This window comes from Microtus ochrogaster, unplaced genomic scaffold, assembly GCF_000317375.1.
Source record: "Microtus ochrogaster isolate Prairie Vole_2 unplaced genomic scaffold, MicOch1.0 UNK3, whole genome shotgun sequence".
Classification (NCBI taxonomy): domain Eukaryota; kingdom Metazoa; phylum Chordata; class Mammalia; order Rodentia; family Cricetidae; genus Microtus; species Microtus ochrogaster.
Window position 1 is genome coordinate 5,070,935 of NW_004949101.1, and position 25,024 is coordinate 5,095,958.

Here is a 25,024-nt window from a genome sequence, read left to right on the forward strand (position 1 = left end):
GTGTTTCTTAAAGCAAACTTTTAACTTTCTAAGTAGTTGGTTTCAAGTATTTAATTAGTGATGCAAAACTGAATATATACACATATAGGTGAGAAATAGAAAAATTACATATGTAAATCTTATCATTGTTAGTAAAAAGTTTCAAAATTTCAATCAAAAGCTAAATTGAGGGAATTGATAAGAAAAACATGCAGCTTGTGATTGTGCCATAAGCTACGCACTAGAAGCATATTTTAGATCCAAATACACAGATGGGTTGAAAAATTAAAGACTGTGAAAAATAAGTTACCTAAACAATAGTAAAATAATAGGTGTTGTTCCGTAAGTATCAAACTAAACCAAATTTTTAAGACAAAATTTATTGATAGAAACAAGGAATAACATCTTATGAGGATAAAAATAAATCCATGAGACAGCATGAAACTATAAAAATATGAAATTTACTTATTAACAAAGTCTCTAAAGATGAAACAAAACCCAGTAGAATTGCAGGAAGAAATGAAGTTATTGGTCTGTCACTGTTGGTTCTGTTGTTTGGATTTGCATGTCTGCTACAGGCCTATGTGCTTAAGAAGACTTCATTTCCAGGGCAGTGCTGTTTTAAGGTAGTGGAATCTTCAGGAGGAGGGGACCAGTGATGGTACTTTATTCATTGAGGGGCCCTTTCTTCTTCTTTTCCGTAGTTTGTGATGTAAATAGATTTTCTCTGTCACCCTCTATACCGTGGTATGGGAACAATTCATGACAAAACAGAACCTCTAAAAATATAAGTCAAAATATGTCCTTTCTTTCTACAGGATAACTATCTCTGATATTTTATTATAGTGACAGAGAGGTGAAGAACACAGAGACTTGAAAGACTTACTTGTATTAGGGCTGAAATGCTAGGCTGAGATCAAAGAGTATACTGAAGACATGGACAAAACTATAAACCAAGAAGGCTTAACAGATGCACAAAATACTTGTCTAGAAGTAGAAGAAAATACATCTTCTCAAATACATATGAAATATTCTCCAGGAAAGACCATATGCTAGGTTGCTGAATGGGTGTCAATAAATTTAGAAAGAGTGAAAACACAGAATATGCTTTCTGATCACACTTTATAATGACATTAAGTGAACAAAGAAAATCACACAATTCAGGAATACACAAAAATTACAAATATATTACTAAATTATTGATAACTGAAAGAAAATTACAAGAGTCATTAGAAAATATTTTGAGTTGAACAAAACAAATACAAGAACACTAAAACTTAAGAATTTAGGCAAAATAATGCTTAGAGGAATATTCGTAGCTATAAAATGCCTATTAGGAGATGTAGCTCAGTGGTAGCATGGTTTCTTAGTTCCCTTAAGGCCCTGGGATCAGTCTCAGTCTCTGGGACACAAGGAAGAGGGTGAAGAGGAGGATGGGGGAGTAGGAAGAGGCAGAGAAAGAGAGAAAGAGGACGATGACAAGGAGGAGGGAGAGAAGAAAAGGGATAAAAAGAAAGATCCAGAATCAGCAGCTTAATGTTACATCCCATGAAACTTGAAAAAGCAAGTTGAGTTCAAATGGTCACAGAAATGTAATCCCAGCAAGAGGGAGACTGAGGCAGGAGGATCATGAGTTCCAAGTTACAGTAAAATCCTGCTCCACCCTAATCCCAAGAATAACAAAACTATAATATTTAATTTAAAATAAATGAAACAGAATATAGAAAAGATATAAAGTTCAACAAAAATTAATCTTTAAAATACATAACAAAAATGATAAAAATGAAATTCTTGTTAAGAACAAAAATAAGAGAAAATTCTCAAATAAAACTGGCAATGAAAGAAGGGACTTCTCTACAGTTTACAGAAATAAAGGGGATCTGAGAGGATGCTAGTGCCATAGCTGAGATCTACAATGTCTTCCAGAAGCCTTTGAGTCAACATTTTGGTTCTCACTTTTCACTGTTGCGGGATGGTGGACAGCTGTAAGAGGTAGGGCTTACTGAGAGGTCTTCAGGTCATTGGTCCATGCCATGAAAGGAGCTTCCTCTTTTTTTCTTTCGCTTCTTAGTGATGACATGAGCAGCTTTAATATGCTACCTTGTCAAAGAGCCCAAAACAGAGCCTCCCAAATTGGGAGCCCCTAAATCTCTTTTCTCTTCATAAGTTGGTTATGTTGGTTATTTTGTTACAATATCAGACAATGGTCACTGTATTAGATGAGATTTTCTTATATCTCAGATTGCTCAGTGAGATAAGGAACAGTATGTTCTACAAGTCTCCTCTAAGGGTGTATATTCCAAAATCGACCAAAACCAGAGGAAGGATGCAAATATCCATTTTTCTGAAGTCTCAACAACACGAATTTGGTAGCTATTGATTGGTGTTTAAATATTTGCCAACTTAATAGAAAAATATACCACCTTATTTGGGTTTCTCTGTTCTAAATGTTTGAGTATTTTCATATACTTATTTTTCCATTACAGTTTCTTTTCTGAATTGTCTGAATTTCTAATCCTCAAATGTGGCTATAATGAAATAGTTATTATTTTATACTGCTACATTTAAGGATTTCCTCCCCCCCTTAGCAGTAGATAGCAGGAAAGAAATAGCTAAATGAAAAAAAATGCCTTATTTCCTCAGCTTTTAGGGCAACTAGGAAGTCTGTAATAAGATTAGTTATCTGTCCACTTATGACATCAGTCCCAGAAGCTCAGATAGGAGCTGTGCTGGCACATTCTTGGCTTGGAAGGAGAGAGCTAGGATCAGATCTGTGGCTATAGGGTGGCCTTCAAGAGCACAGCCAAGTCTGTCAGGGGACTGGCATGCAAGAGAAAGTCTTTAGAACACTGTAGCTTTCGTAATTTAGCTCCTGTTCATTAAAAATCAGATTCTCTAGGGCATATTTAACATAAATATTTCATGTGCATTTTCCAGGCTCAATGGTTCTTGAATACATTTTATACTTAACCCTATTCATGTGCTTGGGGTAATGTTAAAATTTGAGTTTAAAACATGAACCAAGGGAAAGAAAGCATTGCTGTAATGCCTCTGGCTACCCAGAATCCTATGACTTTGACCTCTGCTGGTTGGCACAGACGTAGATTTTTATTTCCTATTAAGTTGGGTACTATAAATCTCAGAATTTTAACACTAGAGAAGAACTTGGGGTTAAGTAGCAGTGAGTTTTGGAAAAATATATTTTATTTTTATTTTGGCTTTGTTTACTGAGTTTTAGAAAGTAAATTTGAATGGAGGCAAAAGGAAATTTTCCTTACAGTGGACTTGTGGAGGTGGTGGTCAAAGTGGAACCTCATCATTTAGGAAGTGTGTCTAGTAGAGTGTTACCAGTGGATGACAAAGTTAATAAGAAAAAATACAACAGCAGGCAAATCACAGGGACCTAGAAGGTACTGACCGAGTGAACTGAGTGAATTTCCCCATGATGAGATGCCTTAGGCAAGTGCTGAGGTGACCACAGGAAGGACACACTCTGCACTGCGTAAACCTCTGGTGACAAATATATAATGTGTATTCTATCAGATGGAAAGGCCAGACAAACCCATAACTGGCTAAGGGTCCAAGAACTTTTCAAAACTAGAGGCGACAAGGAAGACAGTTAAATAAGCACATTACAAATTCTAGGTTAGAGCCTGCATTAGAGAGAAAGACATTTGTGAGGCCACTGGAAAATTTTGTAAAGGTCTTAAGGACTAGAACCAATGCTTCCTTGCTGCTTTTACTAATTGTACTATGATTATGTAAGACATCATTTTGGGGAGGACTGGATTAAAGGCAGGACTAAGGGAACAAATTCTCCATGCTATTGTTTATTACTTGTCTTTTGAAAAGAGTTCTGCTAAACATATGCAGTGTGAAAATTTCCATTTCAATCACTTTAACATATGTAGCCTAGTACTGCTAAGTACATCTCACTGTGTACCCTTTGTCAACCTCCCATTGTCAGAACTGCTGTGGGACAATGGTCCTATTCCTTGTAGAGATTTGTCACTTGTGTTACTTTAATAAAGTGATGATTGGCCAGTAGCCAGGTAGGAAGTATAGGCAGGACAACCAGAATAGGAGAATTCTGGGAAGAGAAAAGGTTCAGTCTGCAGTCGTCACTCAGATGCAGAGGAAGCAAGATGAGAATGCCTCACTGATAAAGGGTACCGAGCCACATGACTAACATAGACAAAATTTATGGGTTAATGTAGGATGTATGAGTTAATAAGAAGTCTTAGTTAATAGACCAACCAGTTTATGATTAATGTAGACCTCTGTGTGTTTCTTTGGAGCTGAATGGCTGTGAGACTGGGCAGTAGTGAGGCCAACCTGGGCTATTCTGTGAGTCCCTACTGCAAAGAACAAGCAAACAAAGCTGAAGGTGAGCTTAGTGGCAGATCACTTGACCTGTGTGGGGCTTTGGGTTGGATAACCACTGCATGAACACACACACGCAGAGGAAACACTGCCCTCCACCATCTCCCCCCCCCAACCAAATATGAACTAAAACATCAAAACCAACTTATAATTGTATGATGGTCAATATCATTTATCAATGTGGTAGAATCAGTATCAATTGGGAGATGGGCCTCCAGGCACCCCTGTGTGAAATGGCCTTGATGTCCTTAGCTGATCTGAGAAGACTGACTTGTCTCTGGGTGGGGCTATTCTCTGTTGTGAGGATCCCATAGTGTATAAAACCAAGGAAAGTGGAAAATACCATGCGTTCATCACTTGATGCTCCTTCCTACAACAATGTGATGTGACCGGCTGCCTCAAACTCCTACTGCCCCACAACTTTCCTGCCCTGATGAACTATACCTCCGAAGCCAGAAAATTTTTTTCCCTTCTCAGTTGCTTTTCTTAGGTTTTTTTTTTTTTTTTTTTTTGGTTTTTCGAGACAGGGTTTCTCTGTGGCTTGGAGCCTGTCCTGGAACTAGCTCTTGTAGACCAGGCTGGTCTCGAACTCACAGAGATCCGCCTGCCTCTGCCTCCCAAGTGCTGGGATTAAAGGCGTGCGCCACCACCGCCCGGCTTTTCTTAGGTATTTTAACACAGCATCAGGCAAAGAAGTTATGACAACCCATTAAACATCCTCCCTTCTCCTAGGCTTGCAACTTTCCCCTCTCTGTCTCTGTGATATCTCTTGTCAGGGGAAGCATGCAACACTTGACCTTTCATATTTGCCTTATTTCACTTAAGCAGAATGTCCTCAAGGCTCTTATGTGCTGAGAATGTGTCAGGGTTTCTTCCCTTTTAACAAGGAGCAATTACTCACTCTGTGTGCTTACATTCTACATTTTGTTTTTCATTCAAGCATTGATGGGCACTTGGGTTGCTTCTTATATTGCCTGTTGTAAAAAGCACAGCCATGAACATGGGTACACCCATGTTGGAGCAACATTTAAAAGTCTAAGATCATTTCTAAATTGTGAATTAAATGTAATGTATTTTAATATTTAATTGTGAACGTCTTGGGGGAGGGTCATAGGCCCTACCACTCCTACCTATCATGTATTGAGATAGCTTTCCTTAGCTGTGTTGTCAGAGCTAACTGAGTTATACCCTTTGGCTTGGTCCAGTTGCTTCATTTCATAAGAGCAGACATTAGGGGCTGGGGAGATAGCCCAGTTGCATAAAATGCTTGCTGTGTAAGTATGCGATCATGACCTGGGGTCTACAGCATCTACATAAAAACCAAGAGCAGTGATGTGTGCTTATAACTCCAGTATTGCAGGGGGCAGGGGCTGGGTGGGGAAAAAAGCAGAAACTCCAGGGCTTTCCCATCAGAAAGCGTAGCTGAACCAGTGAGCTTCAGAGTCAGTGAGAGACCCTGCCTCAAAATATCAGCTGGAGAGCAATAGAGGAAGACACTGGAGTTACAGTCCCACACATACAGTGATAGGTGTGCACTCATATGTATAACACACACACTCACACACAGAGATTCATGAATGGACAGATGAATCTGTACAGAAGCATAAAAGAACAAAATCCCAGCCACTGGAGGGTGACGGCTCAGGCCCTCAACATTATTCCTAATTCTGTGTTCTACCCGTCTTTGTAAATATGGACTGGAATTCATGGCAAAGTGAGTGGAACTCAACATGTAGCCACACTGTAAGTGACATCCCCACCCTTGGGCCCTTGGGAGCCATGATGGTGACTTCTTTATGAGCTCTCTGGGCTCTGGAAGCAAATGGCACTAATTGGTTTGACAAGGCTGAGTTCTGAAACTAATGAGCTTCCCCTTGGGCAACGTATAAACAGATACGTTGGCCAATCACAAATTAATGGAATAGTAATCTGCACATCGGTTACTTTACTTCTTATCTTTGGAGTACAGACTCCAGATCTACTGTCCTCTGACACAGTCAGCTGTTTGAGAACACTGTGCAAGCAGGAGCCCCATCGGGAGGGGAAGAGAGAGGCTGTGTGCGCCTCCCAGTAGGGGAAGACACTTTTCTCTATACATCTCAGTGATGTGATACTGATAGATGCATTCCTTCGTTTCTAAGGATAATTCTAGTATTAAAAATAGTTGAGACATTAAAAACAGTGATAGGCCCCCAAATATTCAATTGAGTGCTCCAGTAAAAATCTTCTCATATTTAAAGCACTTTATACATGTTTTCCCTAGAAACACACACATACTCTCACAACTCACATGTACACATATGTGCATATACATGCACACACATATACACATTCATTCTCACACATACTCACTCACGTGCATGGACATACATTGTTTTTAGTGCTACCACTTTATTCTTTTAAGGCAAAATGTGCACAGCTCCTGAAGGAAAGAGAAAATGAGCCGGGGCCAAGGATTCAAAGCCATTTGTCAGCTTGCAGACTCAGGCTGGGTACCAGGATCCTAACGCTGCTAACTCAGACTTGCAGAGAGCTGAAAATTCTCAGTATGTTGCAAAATTTTATGGATCCCAGCAAGACTTCCCAATGCCTCTCTCTGTCCCCTCGTGCTTCATTTCCCACTTCTGTATGACTCCAAGCTGAAGCACTTATTTGAACCCACACACTTGCTTCTCCCGGCACCAGGGAAATCCAGATAAAGAGGCATGGCCTTCTGATGCAGCTTGTGCCTGCCTTCTTTGAGGCTCTGGTTCCCTGGATTAGATGATGTGTTGGTGCTCCAGATAGGCTGTATTCACCCTCCACCCCAGGTGCTGTGCTTCTGTGCATCCACTTAGAAGTAATGTAGCCATGGATTCTGGGATCCATCCTTCACCAAGTGAAAGCCTCCCTTCTGACCAGAAGCTGTTTCTCCTGACTGCTTCCTTGCATCTGACCACCTTGTTTACTTTGATGACTTTAGCTGGGCTTCTCTGGCAGTCTAGTTTGGGGACGCTCAGGAGTCATTCTACATCTGAATATTCTTACAACTTTGCCCTCTAGAAGCTACTGTCAAGATGTTTCAGGAACAAACTGGGAGATGAAACAATACAGCCAGGATTGCAAACTGCTTGGCAATTATATTTGAGGGCTTGCATATAAAAAACAATGGGACTTTCATTTGCCTGACCTTTCCCAGAGACCATCCTAGATTTTCTTTAATTGTGCATAATGGTAAGGCAAGCCATGTCATCCTTGGAATAAGAGAGAAAGAACTAGTGATGGTTCTACCTAGTACCTATACACTGTCTATCTATGTCATATCATCTCTCTCTCTCCCTATCTACCTTATATCTATCATTAACCCTTATTATCTACTATCATATATTATCTCCAATCATTTATGTCTATCATCTACCTACTATCTACAGTTTACCTACTTAGCTATTATCTATCTATCTATCTATCTATCTATCTATCTATCTATCTATCTATCTATCTTGATCATCTACCTTTCCATTTTTATATTTTTGAACAATGATATCAGCACAAATTATATATTAAGATATCAACATTAGTCTCAATGGGTCAGAAGAGCAGGACGCATAGAAGTGGTGGTGAAAGAAAAGAAAAAGAAGTTTATTGCATTTTAGAAGTTGAGAGCTGGAACGCTATACAGCTTTGAAAGCTCTACTGCCTTTCTCATTGACACAGAGCGACACTCACAATGTACCCTTCTGAGAAAACAAAGTGACATGTGTAAGAAAGGTACCCAGGTAAAAAAGATGCATATTAAATATTCACCTGCTAGTGAAAATTGACATCAGGTATAATATTTCAGCTGATTTAATTGTCCTGTGTTTACTTCTCTATATTATTTCCTGAATGCCATTTGTGTGCTTTAGAAAGTTGATATGTGTAATAAAATAATTTCATTTTGAAAAATAAAAGCAAGTGGAGTCCATCACCACTTACTTCAGGTCTTATTTCTCAGTACCAGGTCTTACTTTACTTTCTCACCTCAGCTGCTATCTTGGGAAGGAGAACAGTTTCAGTTTGGGAGAATCCTCCGAGGCCATAGTGGCTTAGGTAAGAAAAAGATCTGCTGTGCCTAGGCAGAACTGAGTATAGCAGGCCAGGGGAGGAGCACATGTGAAAGCTGTGAAGATGCTGAGCCCAGGCGCTGAGAGGCTGGACTGGAGGAGTCACTCATCTCCTTTCCAAGAGTCCTTTTCAATGCCATGTCCCAGGAATTCCCATGGGAGTCATTCTGATGACTTTCCAGGGATGCATATTTTAATTCTGTCTGAACTCTTGGTATCATCAGGAAAATGCCTTTGGATTCATGGTGAGGGTTTAGCTATGCAGGCGCAGCCAAGGTGATGTCCAAGTTTCATGGTTTCATTGTGGATGTTGGACAGAGATGTGATTTGCTAATTGGAAAGCTTGCATGGAAGCTGGATCCAGAAATGAAGTAACGATCTATCCCAGAGTTTGTGTGAATAGTGGAGAAAGCATAGGGCTTTTACAGGGGTGTAATAGGGGTTTGTGTGGGTGTTATTTAGATCCCAGGGGCCCAGGTTTCTAATTTACCTCTGGCTTATATAGCTAAGAAAAGTGAGGTTCAGACAATTATCAGTTTGTGCTACAGCAAAACTCTCTGCCATGGCAGAGGAGGGCAAAGTCTCACTGTGGCAGAGGGAGTTTAAGTGAGTTTATGTTCATAGAGGGAAATAGCAGAGTGTTGGCTTTGAGTCAGTCCACACATTTTTGAAGGAATTTAAAAATTTAAATATAAGAACAAGTATCACATTAAAATAAGAATGCAAATAATAATAATAATAATTAATAATAATACTGTCTTATCACTGAAGCCAGGCATAGTGGTAACTCAGCAAGTTGAGGTAGGAAGATTGTCATGACTTTGAGGCCAGTCTTTGGTTAGTAAAACCCTGTCTTGCCACTCCCCCAAATAAAAAAAGAAAAATATTACTGATATTTCAAAATATATAGACATCATCATTATGTTGCCAATCGTCTTAATAATATTTGTTACAAAAAATGAAAAACTTGGAACTGTAGATCAGACCAGGATCGCTCGCTGCACAGAGTTACTGTTTTTCTTTCTTTGCCTATCTCAAGGAGTTCCTTAGAGCGTCTGTCTTTTATTGCGTCCTCAGATTTGAAGAGGCCAGGTAGTTATTTTATACTGCTCCCCAGTAGGGGTTTGTTCTCAGGAGCAGGCTGATGTCAGGTGTTTTTCAGCAATGGTTTTCAGTGTGCTTCTTGATATAGTACAGTCTTTTAAGTGTGGTGAGCACAAGTTCACAATCACAGTTATGACCACACCTGCCTCACAGTGAACTTACAAAATGAGGACAAGAGACATCGCTGGACATGCACTGTGCTTATCACTCACTTATGTCTGGACATTCACATACAAAGGTCTATGTCACTAACAAATAACTTATTTCAGTGGACTCCAGTTGCTATAATTATTCAAACAGAAAGTAAGGCATTAGGAGCGGAATCTAGAATAAGTTATTCTGGGCATTTATTTTTTATTTTTTTCTTCCAATTTAGGAGGGGAGCATAGCTGGGCAATGAAAAAGAAAGTGGGGGAGGGGGGAAGAAATGAATATTTTTGGGTACATCCAATGATGCTAGAACTCTAAAAGGATGTAGTAATTGAAACCACTCAACAAGAGGACATCCCATTCTCAGCAGAGTGGCATATGGGTGCACATAAAATCATATACTGTCTCATAAAACTCAATCAACGAGAAGCAGCACAAGATAATCTCCTACAGAAGGCGAGCACGCCACATTATTTAGATGAATAAAGTAAATATGATTTTGCTAGAGGACTGAAGGCCTGACAGCTTCTTTAAACAGATGTCTTTCATGCAGTAAAGCAGCCTCATTACTGAGGGTGTCGCTAGCTCTTGTGTCAACACGAGCCCAGTGGAAGAAGGCTGTTGCTGCTTTGAGTAAGTAGCTACCATGGAGGACAGCATTCAACTGCATTCGTTAGGGGGTTGCATAAGGTTAGTGTGGTCTAAGACGGCTTTCTGCATGTAGAACTTGAGACAGAATGCTACGAGTTTTCCATGTTTTGAAAAGCTAAGTGGCAACATCAGATTAGGTGAATTTACCCAATCTACCCAAAAAACTGATAATAAGCTTTGTATATAAAGTTGAGTTTCCCTTCATTCAGTCGGCAGAATTTATCATTTTAAGTGTTCCTCATCTCCACAGGGCTCAACAAGGATGTGGTAATAAAATAATAATTAATGTTCTTCCCAAATTAGCAGATTTGCTATGTTCAATGTGGAAAGGAGTCATTGGTCCAACCCTTGGAACCTATTACTCTAGCCAACCTTGGCCACTTCTGAACCACACCTAAACATTTGCTCTCCATGAATGATAGCCTCTGAGTCTTAGAACCACACTTCATTCTAACAGGGAGCACAGCAGGATGAAAAACTGAGTTGTTTTAATACTGAGTATAGACCCTACATGGGATTCAATTTATGAATCCCTATGATTTATGCCTAAGAACTGAACATGGATATATCAAGTCTAGGATAACATCAATCAGATGGTGACACAGGTAGAGGGAATTTGACTAAAGCCCCACTCACTAGCCTTTCTTTCCATCCACCTAGCATCCCAGAAGGAAAACTTATAGCAAACATTATTTCTCTGGTGTATCAGGGAACCTCCCGCCTCTAAGGTAGGCTGGTACCCCAGTGATGATGCTCTTTGGTTCCCCTATTCTTTAAAAAGTTTGACTTAGGCATGAGAATCTGTCCTTTAAAATGTACTTGCATGTATTTTGTTCTTAGCTGGATTAAATTTTATAGATGTAACTGGCTGCTTCCAATAGCTGTTTATTGAGACTCGAGGCTAGTAATTAATCAAAGCATTAACATCATTGATGTCATCGGCCAGTGGTAATGGGGTTAAAGATACAATACCTGACTCCCAGTAATATCATCTACTAAAAGGGAAGTGCTGTCTGCTGCTGAGATATGACTGATTCTGTGGGACAAACGGAACAGCCTGAGATATAGCCCCTCTCCCTTTCTCTGTTAGCTCATCGATCATCCTAGGATTTCCTGTACATGGCCACTCTGCTGAACTTTCTGAGTATTGAATGCCTCCCTCTATCTAGCTGTAGAATGCAAACTCCTCAGCTTGTGGTGGGAAACTGATGTGGGATTTCTCTCTGTATGCTGTGATTACTCTCTGTATGCTGTGATTACTATTTAATAAATAAAGAGACTGCTTCGGAACTATAGCAGGGTAGAACTTAGCCAGGCATGGAAAACTAAACTGAATGCTGGGAGAAAGAAGGGCAAAGTCAGAGAGAAGCCATGTAGCCCTGCTTGAGTCAGATGGAACTTTAGCTGGTAAATAACAGCCACGTGGTGATACACAGATGAAGAGAAATGGGTTAAATTAATATGTAAGAGTCAGCCAATAAGAAGCTAGAGCTAATGGGCCAAGCAGTGATTTAATTAAGATGGTTTCTGTGTGGTTATTTTGGTTCTGAGTGGCCAGGACAAACAAGTGGCCTCCCTCCTACAAGGAAACTTCTCTTAAATTGGCCCTGGCCCACTTCTTTGAGCTCATCTCCCTGTCCCTTAGCATCTAGTCAGAACAACTACTTACAAGTAGTTGCAAAAAGAGCACAGTCTTTTTAAGATCCCTAGGTACTTTCGTATAATCCTGTATCCTCATCTATAAATCTTCTTACTTAGTACTGACACTAAGACACTAAGCAAAGGCTCAAAAAGTGTACACTGGGACTTGATCTTTTCTCCATTTTTCAGAACCTTGCTTATATCCAAGGGATTGAACCATGCCTGTTTTTTTTTTTCTCAAAGTCTATGTTTCCATGGCCTACATCGTCCCTGCTTATTAAATGTGCTCAGTACACACTTACCACATGAACTGAATATTCTACCCTCTCTCCTGGTGTGACTACGGCCCTTGTTTACTTCGTTGCTAACTGATTCAAACCTTCCACAATCATTCAATGATTCTTTCCTTTTTTTCCAGTTAACTGTCTGGGGTGATGTATTTATAGCTTCCACTGCTGGCTTCAAATTAGGACTCATGCCAAAGCTCCCTGAAGATGTAACCATCCGAAGTACCTCTCTGCTGGCACCTATCCATCCTTCCTCTTCCTCTTATCCTTACTCCTCATGCCATTCTTCCTCTTCCTCCTATCCTTCCTCTTTATCCCATCCTTCTTCTCACCACAAAGTGTGACTTCCAATGATCACTAAGTTCTTAATTAACTTAGCCAAGTCACAGATTACTGGGCTGTATTTCATCAAAGGTAAATCCCCAACAGGCTGTTGCGAGAATTCCTGAATTTATGAGCAGTTTTGTTTAGAAAGCTAGAGTTCATAAACACTTCGGGAGTAAAACTGCACAACAAAGCAGACGGGAGGGTCTGAAGTGAACTGATATGATCAACTCAATGAATCGAAGTGACTAGTAGCCTTTAAGGCCAGTCACCCACAGGAATGTCACTTGGTCTAGTTTGCAGTCTCCTTCATCCTGAAAGTCTTGCTCAGGAGTTCCAAAGCACAGCTGATAAGCAGAAGGACCCAAGGTTGACTTAAAGTGCTTCCAGTTACTTTCCTGCCACTGTAATGAAACACCATGACCAAAGTAACTTAGAAAAGAAACATTTAATTGGGCTTACAGCTTCAGAGGATTAGAGTCCATGATGGTGGAGTAAAGGCATGGTAGCAAGAATAGCTGTGAGTTTACATCTGGATCCATAAGCGGGAGATAAGAGAACACTGGGAATGGTGAAAGCCTTGAAATTTCAAAGTATGCCCCTCCAAGTGACATATTTCCTCCATAAGGACACCCCTCCTAATCCTTCCCAAAGAGTTCCATGGTGGGGGGGGGGCTAAATATTCAAACATCCAAACCACCAGACAAGTACTCAGCTACACAACTATGCACTAGGTATGGTAGCTCATGTCTAGAATTTTAGAAGGCCAAGGCAGGAGGGTTACCATGAGTTCGAGGCCACTCTGAGGTACATAGTGAGTTAACCACCCTGGATTATATAGGGAACTCATGTTAAAACTAAAGCAAAACAAAAAATGCAACAAAGGAAACAAAACAAAACATCCAAATAAAAACAAACAAATGAAAAACCCCAGCAAAAGAAACCAGCAAATAACAAATAAAACAGCATAAGTAGCATATTTAATCTCCTTTTTTTCTCATGTGTAAAATGAAGGGCAAAGCCAATACTTTTCTAAAAGTCTCTTCCTTTCCCGACAGGCTGCAATACTATAATTGCAGTTATTATTTGTGAAAATGTAAATGACTCTGGATAAACCAGCTAGAATAATACAGACTCAATTAGTGAGGAATGTCACAATATTTTGGTGGAGTAGCAATCTGCCAGTGGTGTGACAAGTGTTTAGACATCCTTGTTCAGAAGAGTCATCCCAATCACACCCAACCACTTCCTCCCTCCCTCAGCACCGTACTTACGGAAGGAACCACTGGCATTTGGCAACCCCATTCGTTTGACCATTCAGAGCTGACCTTCCTTACGAAGGCTGCTGCTCAGAGTCCCGTGGGCCTGACAGTTTAGTGCGTATGAAACTCTTCTTCTTTACGTTCTACTCAGAGAATATGCCAGTCCCAGGTCAGAGAAACCACCAGCCATCAATTAGTGTATATGTGAAACTGTCTACAGACAGGACAGCATTGAGGTCCCTGCACATCAGAGAACTCTAGTTATCGCCAGTGTCAGTATTTATTTCTCCACACTCAATCTGAATGTTTCTGTAGAAAAGAACTCTATGACGTCAATTGTATGTCTTCCTCCAGAGCTATCAATTGCATCCCAGCCCACAAATCATTATTATGTCTTCCCCAGGTCTCTCCAAATCCCATCAGCAGTGTCCAAAATTTTGTCTCCCTTCAAGCCCCATCCTCTTTTCCCGTACTCTAAAAGTTGCCTTTGATTTCCTGTCCTTTGAAATAATGACAGCTCCTAAGTGGATGTTTGTATGGGTTACCTTTCTTGTCACTATGTTAAAATTTGTGACAGAAGCAGCCTAGGGGAGGAAGGGTTCGTTTTGGCTCACGGTTTCAGGAAACACAGCTCACTGGCAGCAGGGAGTCTCTGTCTGCCATGGTAGCAACATGAGGCAGCTCCTCTTCACGTCATAGAAAATCAGGGAAGAGAAGCTAGAATGGGTTAAAGTCCTCTTAAGGTCCACCCAGTGGTCCATGTCCACTAGCTGGCACCATGCCCCAAGGGTTTCACAGTCTCTCAAAACTGTGTCACCACCTAGGGACCAGGTGCTCAAAATACAAGTGTGTGGAGACATTTTTGCATATCCCAAACCATGGCAATACCATTCCCATGCTCCCCTCTGCAGCTGCATTTCATCGTGCTTTAATCACAGACTTTTGGTGTGTGTGTGTAAAGACCTCCTTCATCTTGCTACTATTAATTCCTAAATTGGGAACTGTAGGAAAATAGAAGTATGCCAATGGCTCACTTGATGGTTGTCAATTGTCTTTTCCTGCCTTCAATCCTTCAATCTCAAGTTGAGTCCAATTTCCTTTTGTGTGTATGCTGCCTTCTTTGTTTTCTTTTTTTTTTTTAATTAAGCTGAAAATTTTAATGCGAATGAATAGCTTGGGCTTGAAGAAGTCTGGAAAAATAATTTGTAGTGGAATTAGAAGTGAATCTCAGATGCAATGAGTGTAAGAAATACCATGCATTATGGTTTTATGTAGAATAGAAAGAAACAATTGTATACGACATGATACTGAAATGACATACCTAACAAACACTGATCAGTAGAAGCAGTAAGACAAGGCCTAGGATCCTAATTTTCCCATTTTGCAAATCACTAAGTCGATACTCATTACAAATTGAAATATGCAATTAAATAATTAAGCATGTAACTAAATAGATATTTACATATTCTCCTTTCAATATGTAATAACAAACTCATAAATCTTATATGCAGTATTTTTTCTTAAACTCATGGAAATTTATTTGAAAATATGTTTTATATAGCAAATTTATTTGATCATAACCATTTTAGTTTCCTCTTTTTCTCCTCTTTTGCTATAGTCTATAATGATTAAATCAGATGATTTAAAGCTGAAAGACAGTATGTACAATGTGATTGCCCTTCAATAAGTGCTCATCTTTTTTTTCTCTCCACGGACTCGCACACAGATACCTGCGTTGGCATGATTGGTAATGGTCACCTCTGAGTAACAATACCTGAGAGAATGCTTTAAATGCTTCTTATTGGATTTCTTCTAGTTGGCATTTTTAAAGATAATTAAAATTAGCAAAATAAATGGATGTTTATGGAGCTTAATGTCAACTTCAAAGTGATAAATGCGGAGAGGCCTGGAGCTTGCCTTTTGTTTCTGTCCCTGTCAACTTACCATCAATATCTTGTGAAGCCCTGAGTTCCGTTTCACTCTGTGCCAGAGTTTGTGGCATCATTTCACACACAATATAAGGGCTCGCTTTATTGGGCTACACTCACCAGAAGATCTAAACACATCACATTCCCCCAAACATTGTAGTTAAATTAGTTTTGGTACAAAAACAATCTGCTAAGTCAGTGTAATTTTTTTATATTAGTTTCACCTGCTCATACACAACAGAGTAGCAGCATTAACTCGATTGTGTTTTCTTGACTCCTTAGCCATTTGTGATCTTGTAAACCAATGATCAGGATTTATAATCAATACACTTCAAAAAGAAAGTCAAATATAACTCCTGTTCTTGACGATCACATTATTTAGTGTGCAATAAAATTGAAAATGTGCAAGTGAAGGTTTTTTTTTTTATCCCTTTAAATGATGGATCTGGGTGCAACTGTGAAATGAAACAAGAGAAAAAATTTAAACCTTACTTTTCTTGTTGTAAAGCCGGGCTTCTCTGAGAAGTTATCGCCGAATTATAGCAAACATAATTGCAGCCTCACTCACCAGCACGTTGAACATGATCTACAGCTGTAGGACCCCCTGAACTACATCATTCTCTTAAGAAGCACCACCCTCTCTCCTGCCGTGTTTGCACATGCTTTAATCACACACTTTACTTTTTCTGTGCAAAGATCTCCTCCATTTCACGACTGTTAATTCCAATGTTGGGAATTGTAGGGAAACAGAAGTGTGCCAACGGCTCACTTGATGGTTGTCAATTGCTTTTACTTCCTGGCTGAATTTTTCCTTACAAAGATAAAGATCCTACAGGGGTAGTTTTTGGAACCGCACTTCTTCCAGCACATTCTTTTTGTGTTTATGGCCAAATTATCTTCTGTCCATGAGTCTCATCACTGAAGAAGTACGTATTAAGCATCTATTATGAGTAGCTTTATTGGCTGCAGTAGGCGGATGGAGCTTTGAAAGAATTTTATGTTTTATTCTAGAAAAAGCAAATGAATTTTTTTTAGAGAGTTCACTGATAGCATGAGATAACATAAGAGCTCTCAAAGGTTGGAAGATTAATTTTTGTTGTGTTTTGTCTTGGTTTAGTTATAAGGGTAGAGACCGACTATATCAACATAGAAAGAGGTTATTTATTGATAGCATATTAGCTTGGGTAATTCTGACTGCTCTAAAGAGATAAGCCCACAGATCTCAGTGCCCTTCTGTCACAGTTTATTTCTCACTGTGGAAAGTCTTCCGGGTCAGCATCAGAAATCTGGACTCCCTTCATTTTGTGACTATGTTACTGTCACGATTTGGCTTTCAGAGTTGCTCTTCTTAGCATCGTACAGTCTCAGAAGAAAAAGAAAATGAAGAATCATTTGGTGGGAATTTTTCTTTTGGTGCATCAGGCATGGGCCAAGAATACATTATTTCTGCTTACATGAGACGAATTAGCAATGTTACGTGGTCAAAGTTGTCTATAATGCAGGCTGGGAAATGTGTATTAACAGAAAATCAGGGAAAAGGGGAGCATGAGTTTGATGACTAAGGTTTCATCTGCTCCTAGAGTTGACTTTAATGAGACTAAATCTATGGTGGCTTGGATTAGCCTCATAGAAATTATTCTCTTCTTTAACATAACCAAGTCAAAATCTAAGAAAGACAGAATGACTCCCTGCAACAATTACCATGGTCTATGATGAACAAACTTCATGGAAATCCAGGATCTTGGCCATTTCTTGGACTGTTACTAATCCACAGACGGACTGTTATTGGGCTTGGGTCTATTACTTCCATGATCTACTGCAAGTCAGCACATGACTGCTTCCGTATGTAAAAGGGTGTTACTAGGCCACTGTCTGATCATTGCTACTACCAATGAAAGATATCTAAGTCTATGCACACAACACTGTGCTTAATTCCCATACACAGTACATCAGCTTTTTGCAAACATATTTTAAATTATTTTCAAATGTTTTAGAATAATAAAAATATATATATAATGAAATATGATCATATCTACCCCTACTTCTCCTCTTACAGCTCTCTGAATGTCCTTTGCAAGTCCCCTCTCATCATCATGTCATTTTGTGTTTTTTTTATGATAACCCATGAAATCCAGTTAGTACTGTTCATAAGTGCATGTTGGGGGGGGGCATCCATTGCCAAGCAGGAAACCAACCAGAGGCTACATCTTCAAAAAGAGTAATTCTCTCAATCCCAGAAATGAGCAAAAGCTCCTTAATAAAAACCAAAGATCTGGAGATCATCTACCATGAAATTTGGGCTGGCTTGATCTTTTCTAGGTCTTAAACAAGTAATTACAGCCATTGTGAGTTCCCGATTGTGAGAGCCTTTCACAGCGCTTCTTCCCATCATTTGGGGCTAACATTCTTCCTACCTCCTCTTTCCTGTATCCCCTGAGCCTTGATGAGGGTAGGGTTAAAGCAGATGTCCCATTTAGGGCTGAGCACTCAGTCTCTTGTTTTCAGCACTCTGACCAGTTCTGAATAAAGGCCGAATCGAAGAGAGTATCCAAAGGGCAACGTATTGGGGGACATTTTACTCTAGCTATTCACCCGACAAAGCTGCAATGAAAATAGGAAGGTGGTACAGCCACACTCTCCCAGAATGGCTAAGAGCAAAGAGGAGTGAATATCAAATGTGGGTAAGAGTGTGGGATTAACTGGCGTCTGCAGGCACGGTTGGTGGATACATAGCATTTTATAATTGCTTTGAGAGACTCTGTGGCTGCTTGTCTGTAGTAGGCAGACTTCTGAGAAATACCCCAAGACTTTCGATTCCCACTGTGGATGTCCTTTATAAGCTCCTACCTCAAATAAGACAACGTGGGGTCGGACCGTAAAGTAGGTGGATTTCTCTTCTGTGATTAAATTACAAAGTGTTTGAGGCAATAATCAAACATAGTTAGGCTGCCAAATCAGTTTTTCAGGAAAAAAAAATCAGAAAAGAAATTATCTTGGTGGACCTGACCTAATCAGGTTGACCTAAGAAACGGACAGGTCCTTTGCAGAAAGAAGATATTTGAATGGTTACATCATCTGAAAGCCTGTGTGTCGGAGAAGGCGGCCTCTAAGTGCTGAGCCTTGCTCTAAAGAGCAGTCAATGAGGATCCCAGGCTTACATCTGAAATCTGGGTGCACCTGGAGGCAGCTCATTCACTGTCATGATTCTGGGGAAGGACACTGCTGGCTGGTGTTGTGATTTTTATCTTTTGAGGACATTATAGCAAAGGACTCTGTGAAGACCTCCTGGATTCAACACAGTTCTACATGACGCGTATTGTAGCGGTTTGTTACCTAATGTTCTAGCGTCCTCTTGGTCGCTGTGATAAACAGACCAAGAGCAACTCAGGGAAAGAAATGGTTAATTTTGCCAACAATTCTAGGGCACAGACCATCACTGATGGAAGTTAAGGAAGATGTTCAAGCAGGAATTGAAGCAAAACTCACTGAGAAACACTGCTCCTGTGCTCACACTCAGCAAGCAGCTAGCTTTCTTATATGACTTAGCAACACCTTAGCAAGCACCTTCCACCATGGGCTGGACCCTCCAACATCAATCAACCACCAAGACAAGTCCCTGCAGACTTGGCCAAAGGTCAATTTTATTTAGGCAGCTTTCTCATTTGAGACTCATTCTTTCCAGGTAACTCTTAAGTTTGTGTCAAACTGCTAGTAAAAACTCATCAGGACACATAGTAATAAAAAAAGACCAATACCACTTCCTAACCCCAAATGAATGCATGACTTATGGAATCTATCCTACTAATTTCCGACAGAGAGGCACGTGTTTGTCTGGCCAAATACAAGCACTGCTGCCTACGAGGATCTACTGGGAGCTGGTGTCAGGATCCCTGGTGCTTACCTAAATCCCAAATACTAGGTCCATTATATAAAACTGTGTCATATTTGCATGTAGCCAACACATATACTTCTGCAAGTACTATAAATAATTTCTACTTACTTACAGCACCTAATACAGTGTAAATGCTATGTAAATAGTAAGCGAATTGTTTTGGGAAACATAGTGAGGTGAGAGGCATCTTCTCAGGACATATGTCCCTTTGGTTTTAAAACATTTCTACCCTTCTCTGGTTGAGTCTGTAGATATGAAGCCACCTGGGTAGGGAGTGCCTGCTGGACTTGCTATCCCCCAAACCAGTGCTTATATTTGCCTAAACTTAGATGTACCCAATGAAGCAGTGGGGGAGGGCTTAGGGTTTCTGATAGTAATTATTTCTTGATTTCAGTGCTCAATCATAAGTGTGCTCATTTGGTGGCAATATTAAATTATATTCTCTCATAAATTAAATTATAGTCATAAAGTACAATGATCCAAAATTTATTTTTATTACCTGCCAGCACAATTATTAGTAGCTTGATTTTAGAATTGAAAAATATTCTTAAACACATAAAAATGGTCATGCATTGTTACCTGGGCAAGCACACCAGGGTTAGTCCTCCATGGATAAAACCTCCAACACATTACAATAAAACAAAAATGCCCAAAAATGTTTAAAATGTTAACTCTTAGAAAAACTTGGCTCTTTCCTTATTATGCACAATATATTTCCACCCCCCCCCCACTGGCTGAAACTGTTTGATATAGAATGTTATTACTTTGATGAATAATTTTAATTTTCCATTTCAGAATGATCAAGAACACCCAGTGTTCTGAGACGAGGAGGCGTTGTTTGCAGTCAGCTTGGTCACTACCTGATTCTTCAGGCAGAACATCTCAGATGGACATGCCTCGGGGTGAGGACCAGGTCAAAATAAAGCAGAAAGGAATTTGACATGAATTTTATCCCATTTATTGGAGGAAATACATATTTGCTGATGGTAATCTAGTGATGAAATCATTAAATCATGAACAAAACCTTTAGCAGGATTTCATGCCCAGCACAACCTGTGGCACCAGGGGTAGAAAAGGGCAGGCTATTCAAGTTTTTATCTTCTGAAGAAGTATGCAGATGTGCACAGTAGTCAACTACACATGCTCAAATATCAACAGCAAATTAATGGCAATTATAGCAAAGGAAGAAAATAGAAGGGATTTCTTTTCATATTTTCAAAATGGTACCTCCAAAGCAAAGTTCTTGAGAGTCAGGGCTTCCTGGAGGTAGCTTCTGGACAAGTGAAATTGGATTAGTATTTGGGTCATTCCTTTTGCCAACATCAGGTAGTTACTTAATACCTTAGATGAATTTCATCTGAGAACTAATGTTGATGCTGATACTTCTATTCCTTTTGCAAGGTTAGGATGGGATAACCTGTAACACAGAAGGTTACCCTTTCTGCATTGCTGCCTCTTCCTATGTATGAATAACCCACTACTGAGAATCTTTCAGACCTAATATTGAACATGAGAAAATTGGGGGGGGGGGCTGCTAAAGCTTCGAGCAATCACAGAGAAGGATGTCTTGGGGTTTAAAATGCAAAACAAATGACAAAAATTGGGACAAGCACAGAGCAATGCAATGAGACCAAGAGAGAACAGTGCCTTGGAAACAGGAATAAACCAGGCTAATTACTTCTCTAAGGACTCTGGAGCACAGCAGTGTGCTGGGTAAGGTGAGGAAGTCAGGAATACAGATGATGTCAGCTCGGAATACTTAACTGCCCAGTGGAAAGCCAAATTGCCTCACTTTCCTCACTGAGGACTGGACAGAGGGTACTAGATGACCCTGCCTTGCGGACATTTGGGAAAGGAAAAGCTCTTCATGCCTGTGGCATCTGTCGAGATTTAGGTCCCGGTCTTGATGGATTAATAGCACATGGAATCAAAGGAGGAAAAGAGGGCTCACTGGGGGCAGGCACTACACCATGAAGCTTCTCCAGGTGGAGGAACCTTGTCATACACTGGTTAGTTCTTGAATATACATCCGGGCAAAAGTCTCAGAATTTGATTAGGAGGTACTGTATGAGAGGATCAAGAAAGATAATGAAAGAGACAGTAAAATGAAAGCTTGTTTATCACAGATGGGAATTTCAGCTTTATATCGCAATACAAAAATCAGTGGAGTCCGCTCCAAGAAAGAATGGGAAGACATAGTCAACCCCCAAATACCTGTGTTCTTTGGTTCAAAGTCTATCCAAATTGTTGAAAAGCAATGAGCTTATCTCTATACTTTGCCTAATGTCAACTTCACCATCACAACCATTAAATTCTTGAGTTATTCATTCACATCAGAAAAATATCAACTATATTCGAATATTGAAGAGATGAGCCATTGTCAGACTTAGCTATACCTACATTTAAGTTTTTAGTATCAGATCCTAAAGATGTATTTTCAAAGGGAAGGAAAGGAGATGGGAAACCACTGCAACAGGATCTACCTTCCCTTGGAGAAGGAGCTGGCACAGAAGGCACCCTCAGGTAGGATTGCATGGGTACTGAAGTATTAGGAATCTTCCTGCCTCATCCCTCCCTAGCATACCCCAGGCCCACAAGTCCTGTTAACACTCAGCAAGGGTCTTCTAACACCCAGCGGGCTGGAAAGAGAACTCAAAATTAAGGGTGCATACAGTTCCCAGGACCCACATGGAACAGTTCACAACGTCTGTAACTCCAGCTCTTGGGGGTATCTGATGCCTCTGGACTCTGCTAGCCTGCACACACGCACGCAAACAGAATTGATAACAAGATAGATCTTTTTTTCAAAAAGGAAATTATTTAAGGGCTATGACACATGAAAGTCTCACTGTCAGCTATCAGCTAACCATAATCACTCATATCCAAGGGTGCTAGGACCCTGGGTCTTTACATTCTTTTGGGAGGGGGTGAGGTAGGGAGGGTCCACTTGTGTTTGGACTAGGTGTTTTTAGAAGCAGCCTCCATGGGTCCTTGTTAGAGAGGCTAGCAGACTGCTCCATCAGCAGGAGTCTGGTTTCCCCGGTTTCACCCACACTTTTTTGGAGCAACTAGTTCTCTGTGTGGTAGACCCGCCCGCGCGCCACCCGCAGACCCGCGCCTCCTCCAGGACCTCTGTGAAACTCGCTGCCAAAACCCAGCTGTGGTGAAGAACGCACTGCTGCGCTGTAAGTGGAGGCGGGAGAGTCCTGTGCTCCTGAAGGAGTTTTCCTGGCGGCTGGGAGACCGGCGAGAGGCATAGGAAGTGCGGACAGAGGAGACCAGCCTGTGCTGCCCATCCAAGAGAGCCCACTGCTCTCTCGATCCTGTTCCCTTGTCAGAGTAGGAGGGAGGGGATGGGGCCTAAAATCCTACTGGCGTCCTCCCGGTCCATGGGTACCAAGCTTCATCTTTGACCTTCCGATCCCCTCCCTCTGACTTCTCACATCCCCGCTTCCGCTCCACCCTCGGCAGTGCCAGGTCCCCTAAGGACACTCCAGATCTCGGACACAGATATTTCGCAGGAAGAACAAGAGGGTCACGCATAATCCCCCCACCACCCCGCCAAGCTCATTTTTCTCCTCCGTTCCTCCTAGAACATGTACCCTAACTTCTCCAGAGGTGGCCAGCTACACCCGAAGCCCGAAAACCTATCCAAGTGCCCGAACAGTTCAACTTGGACAACTTCTTAGAATGGGGATCCCCGTGCTTTCCGGGGAAAGCCATGCTGGCTGCCCACATATCAGGAGAGGACACCTCGACTTCTCCGTGGGGAATCCCCCTCAGAATCCATTTCGTTTGGCGGCGTGGTGTCCTACAGCAGCGAATTAAGAACTCTGCAAACAGGAGTGCGCTTTGAGGGTGGGAGGTCGTGGGCGGGGGCCAGAGCGCACAAGTTCTGCACTGGTTTTGGACAGAGAATCCGGTCCATATTTTCAAGTCAGAAAGCTCTTGTCCGCTGGGAAAAAGATAGGACCAAAGTCGTTGAGAGGGAAGTCCTCTAGGCGTGGGTCGGAAAACTGGGGTGAACTGCAACGCTCAATCTTTGAGCCACGTCGGTGGGAAACTATTCTTCCTCCAGGGTGTGGGGGCGGGGAGACTTCCCTGGCAAAGCAGTCGACGTCAAGCCTAGCTGCTCTGGACTCTATCCCTCTGTCCCCAGGCTGCCTGGAGAACTTGGTACCTCGGACAGCAGCCCGGGCGCACAGCATCCTATGCAAGGTGCGGTCCTATTTTCCTCCCAAGTCAAACACAAACAAATTATTTCGCTGACCTTTCTAATACAGATGAAGGGCATTTTAATTACATAACCCATGAAAGATCACCGGAGGCAATGTCGTGTTTGAGAGCCCATGGCAGAATAGCTGCATAGCATGAAAAAAGACAGAAAACTTGCAAATCTGCAACGAGATTGCGCAAGGCTGTCCCTCCTCTGGAAACAACATGTGAAATGCATGGGAGATATCTTACCTTTCGGACTCCAAAGCCGTGGTCTGCTGCAACTTGGCGAGCCTCTTCCTCTCCGTCTTTATGCAACTCCACAAGAAAATGATTCGTGAAGACGGGTCTCTCGGCAGACGCAAAAACCATGACACAGAAGAGGAGCCCAGCCGCCTTCCATTGGGATCCACAACCGCCCTCCATCCTTCTTTGGGAGTGAAAAGTGGGGCTGCGAAGCGCTCAGGCGGGTGGAGCAAGGGGACGAGGAGGGAAGATGCAAATAAAAAATAGGTATGTAGTTTTTGTTTCTGTTTTTCTTTTTAAAAATCTTTTTATAGCAAAAGAGGCAAAAGATTAGCTTGACAAGCAGCAAATCTGTGCGCTGTCCACCAGCAGCTGGCTGCCAGGGAAGCCGAGGAGTCGCGCAGCCGGGCTGGCTGGCAGGGGTGCGAATGTGCGGAGCTATGTGTACCCGAGAGAAAGAGCTAGTGTATGTCTGTGCTTGATGCTAAATCTGCATTTTCAGCTCCTCCTCGGCTCCAATTCCACAGGGCTGGAGGCGAGCGCCAGCCCGAGTGACGTCCGCCCGCCAGCGGCCAATAGAGGTTAGAGGAACTGTGGGCCCCGCCCCGGGCCGCCCCGAGCCCGCCCCCGCCCTCCTCAACCCTCCCCCGCCCAGCTGGCTCCTCGGGTCCCCGGGGGCGCCGCTAGTCCGCGCCCCCGCCAGCCCCAGAGAGCCTTTGCTTCGCCCGGCCGCCGCGCGCCTAGGAAAATCCCCCCGCTGCCACCCGCAGCCGGCGCCCGGTGATGTCATTGTTTGTGGAAATCTGCACAGCTCCGGGAAAGGAATTACGGTGCGTGCGGCTGTCAGAAGCCCCGAGGGGAGCAGGGGGCCCGGCCGCTC

At 41.7% G+C, this 25,024-nt stretch overlaps 1 protein-coding gene across 1 annotated transcript in view; it reads right to left on the reverse strand.

Annotated features, from left to right (window-relative positions):
* Positions 1 to 24,663, reverse strand: part of Pcsk2 (proprotein convertase subtilisin/kexin type 2) — a 243,206-nt gene extending 218,543 nt beyond the window's left edge. Inside the window, exon 1 of the mRNA XM_005365519.2 lies at positions 24,151 to 24,663. Within this exon, the coding sequence (XP_005365576.1) occupies positions 24,151 to 24,324 (174 nt within the window). The 5' untranslated portion in view covers positions 24,325 to 24,663. The remainder of the gene's footprint in view (positions 1 to 24,150) is intronic.
* Positions 24,664 to 25,024: the final 361 nt, after the last annotated feature.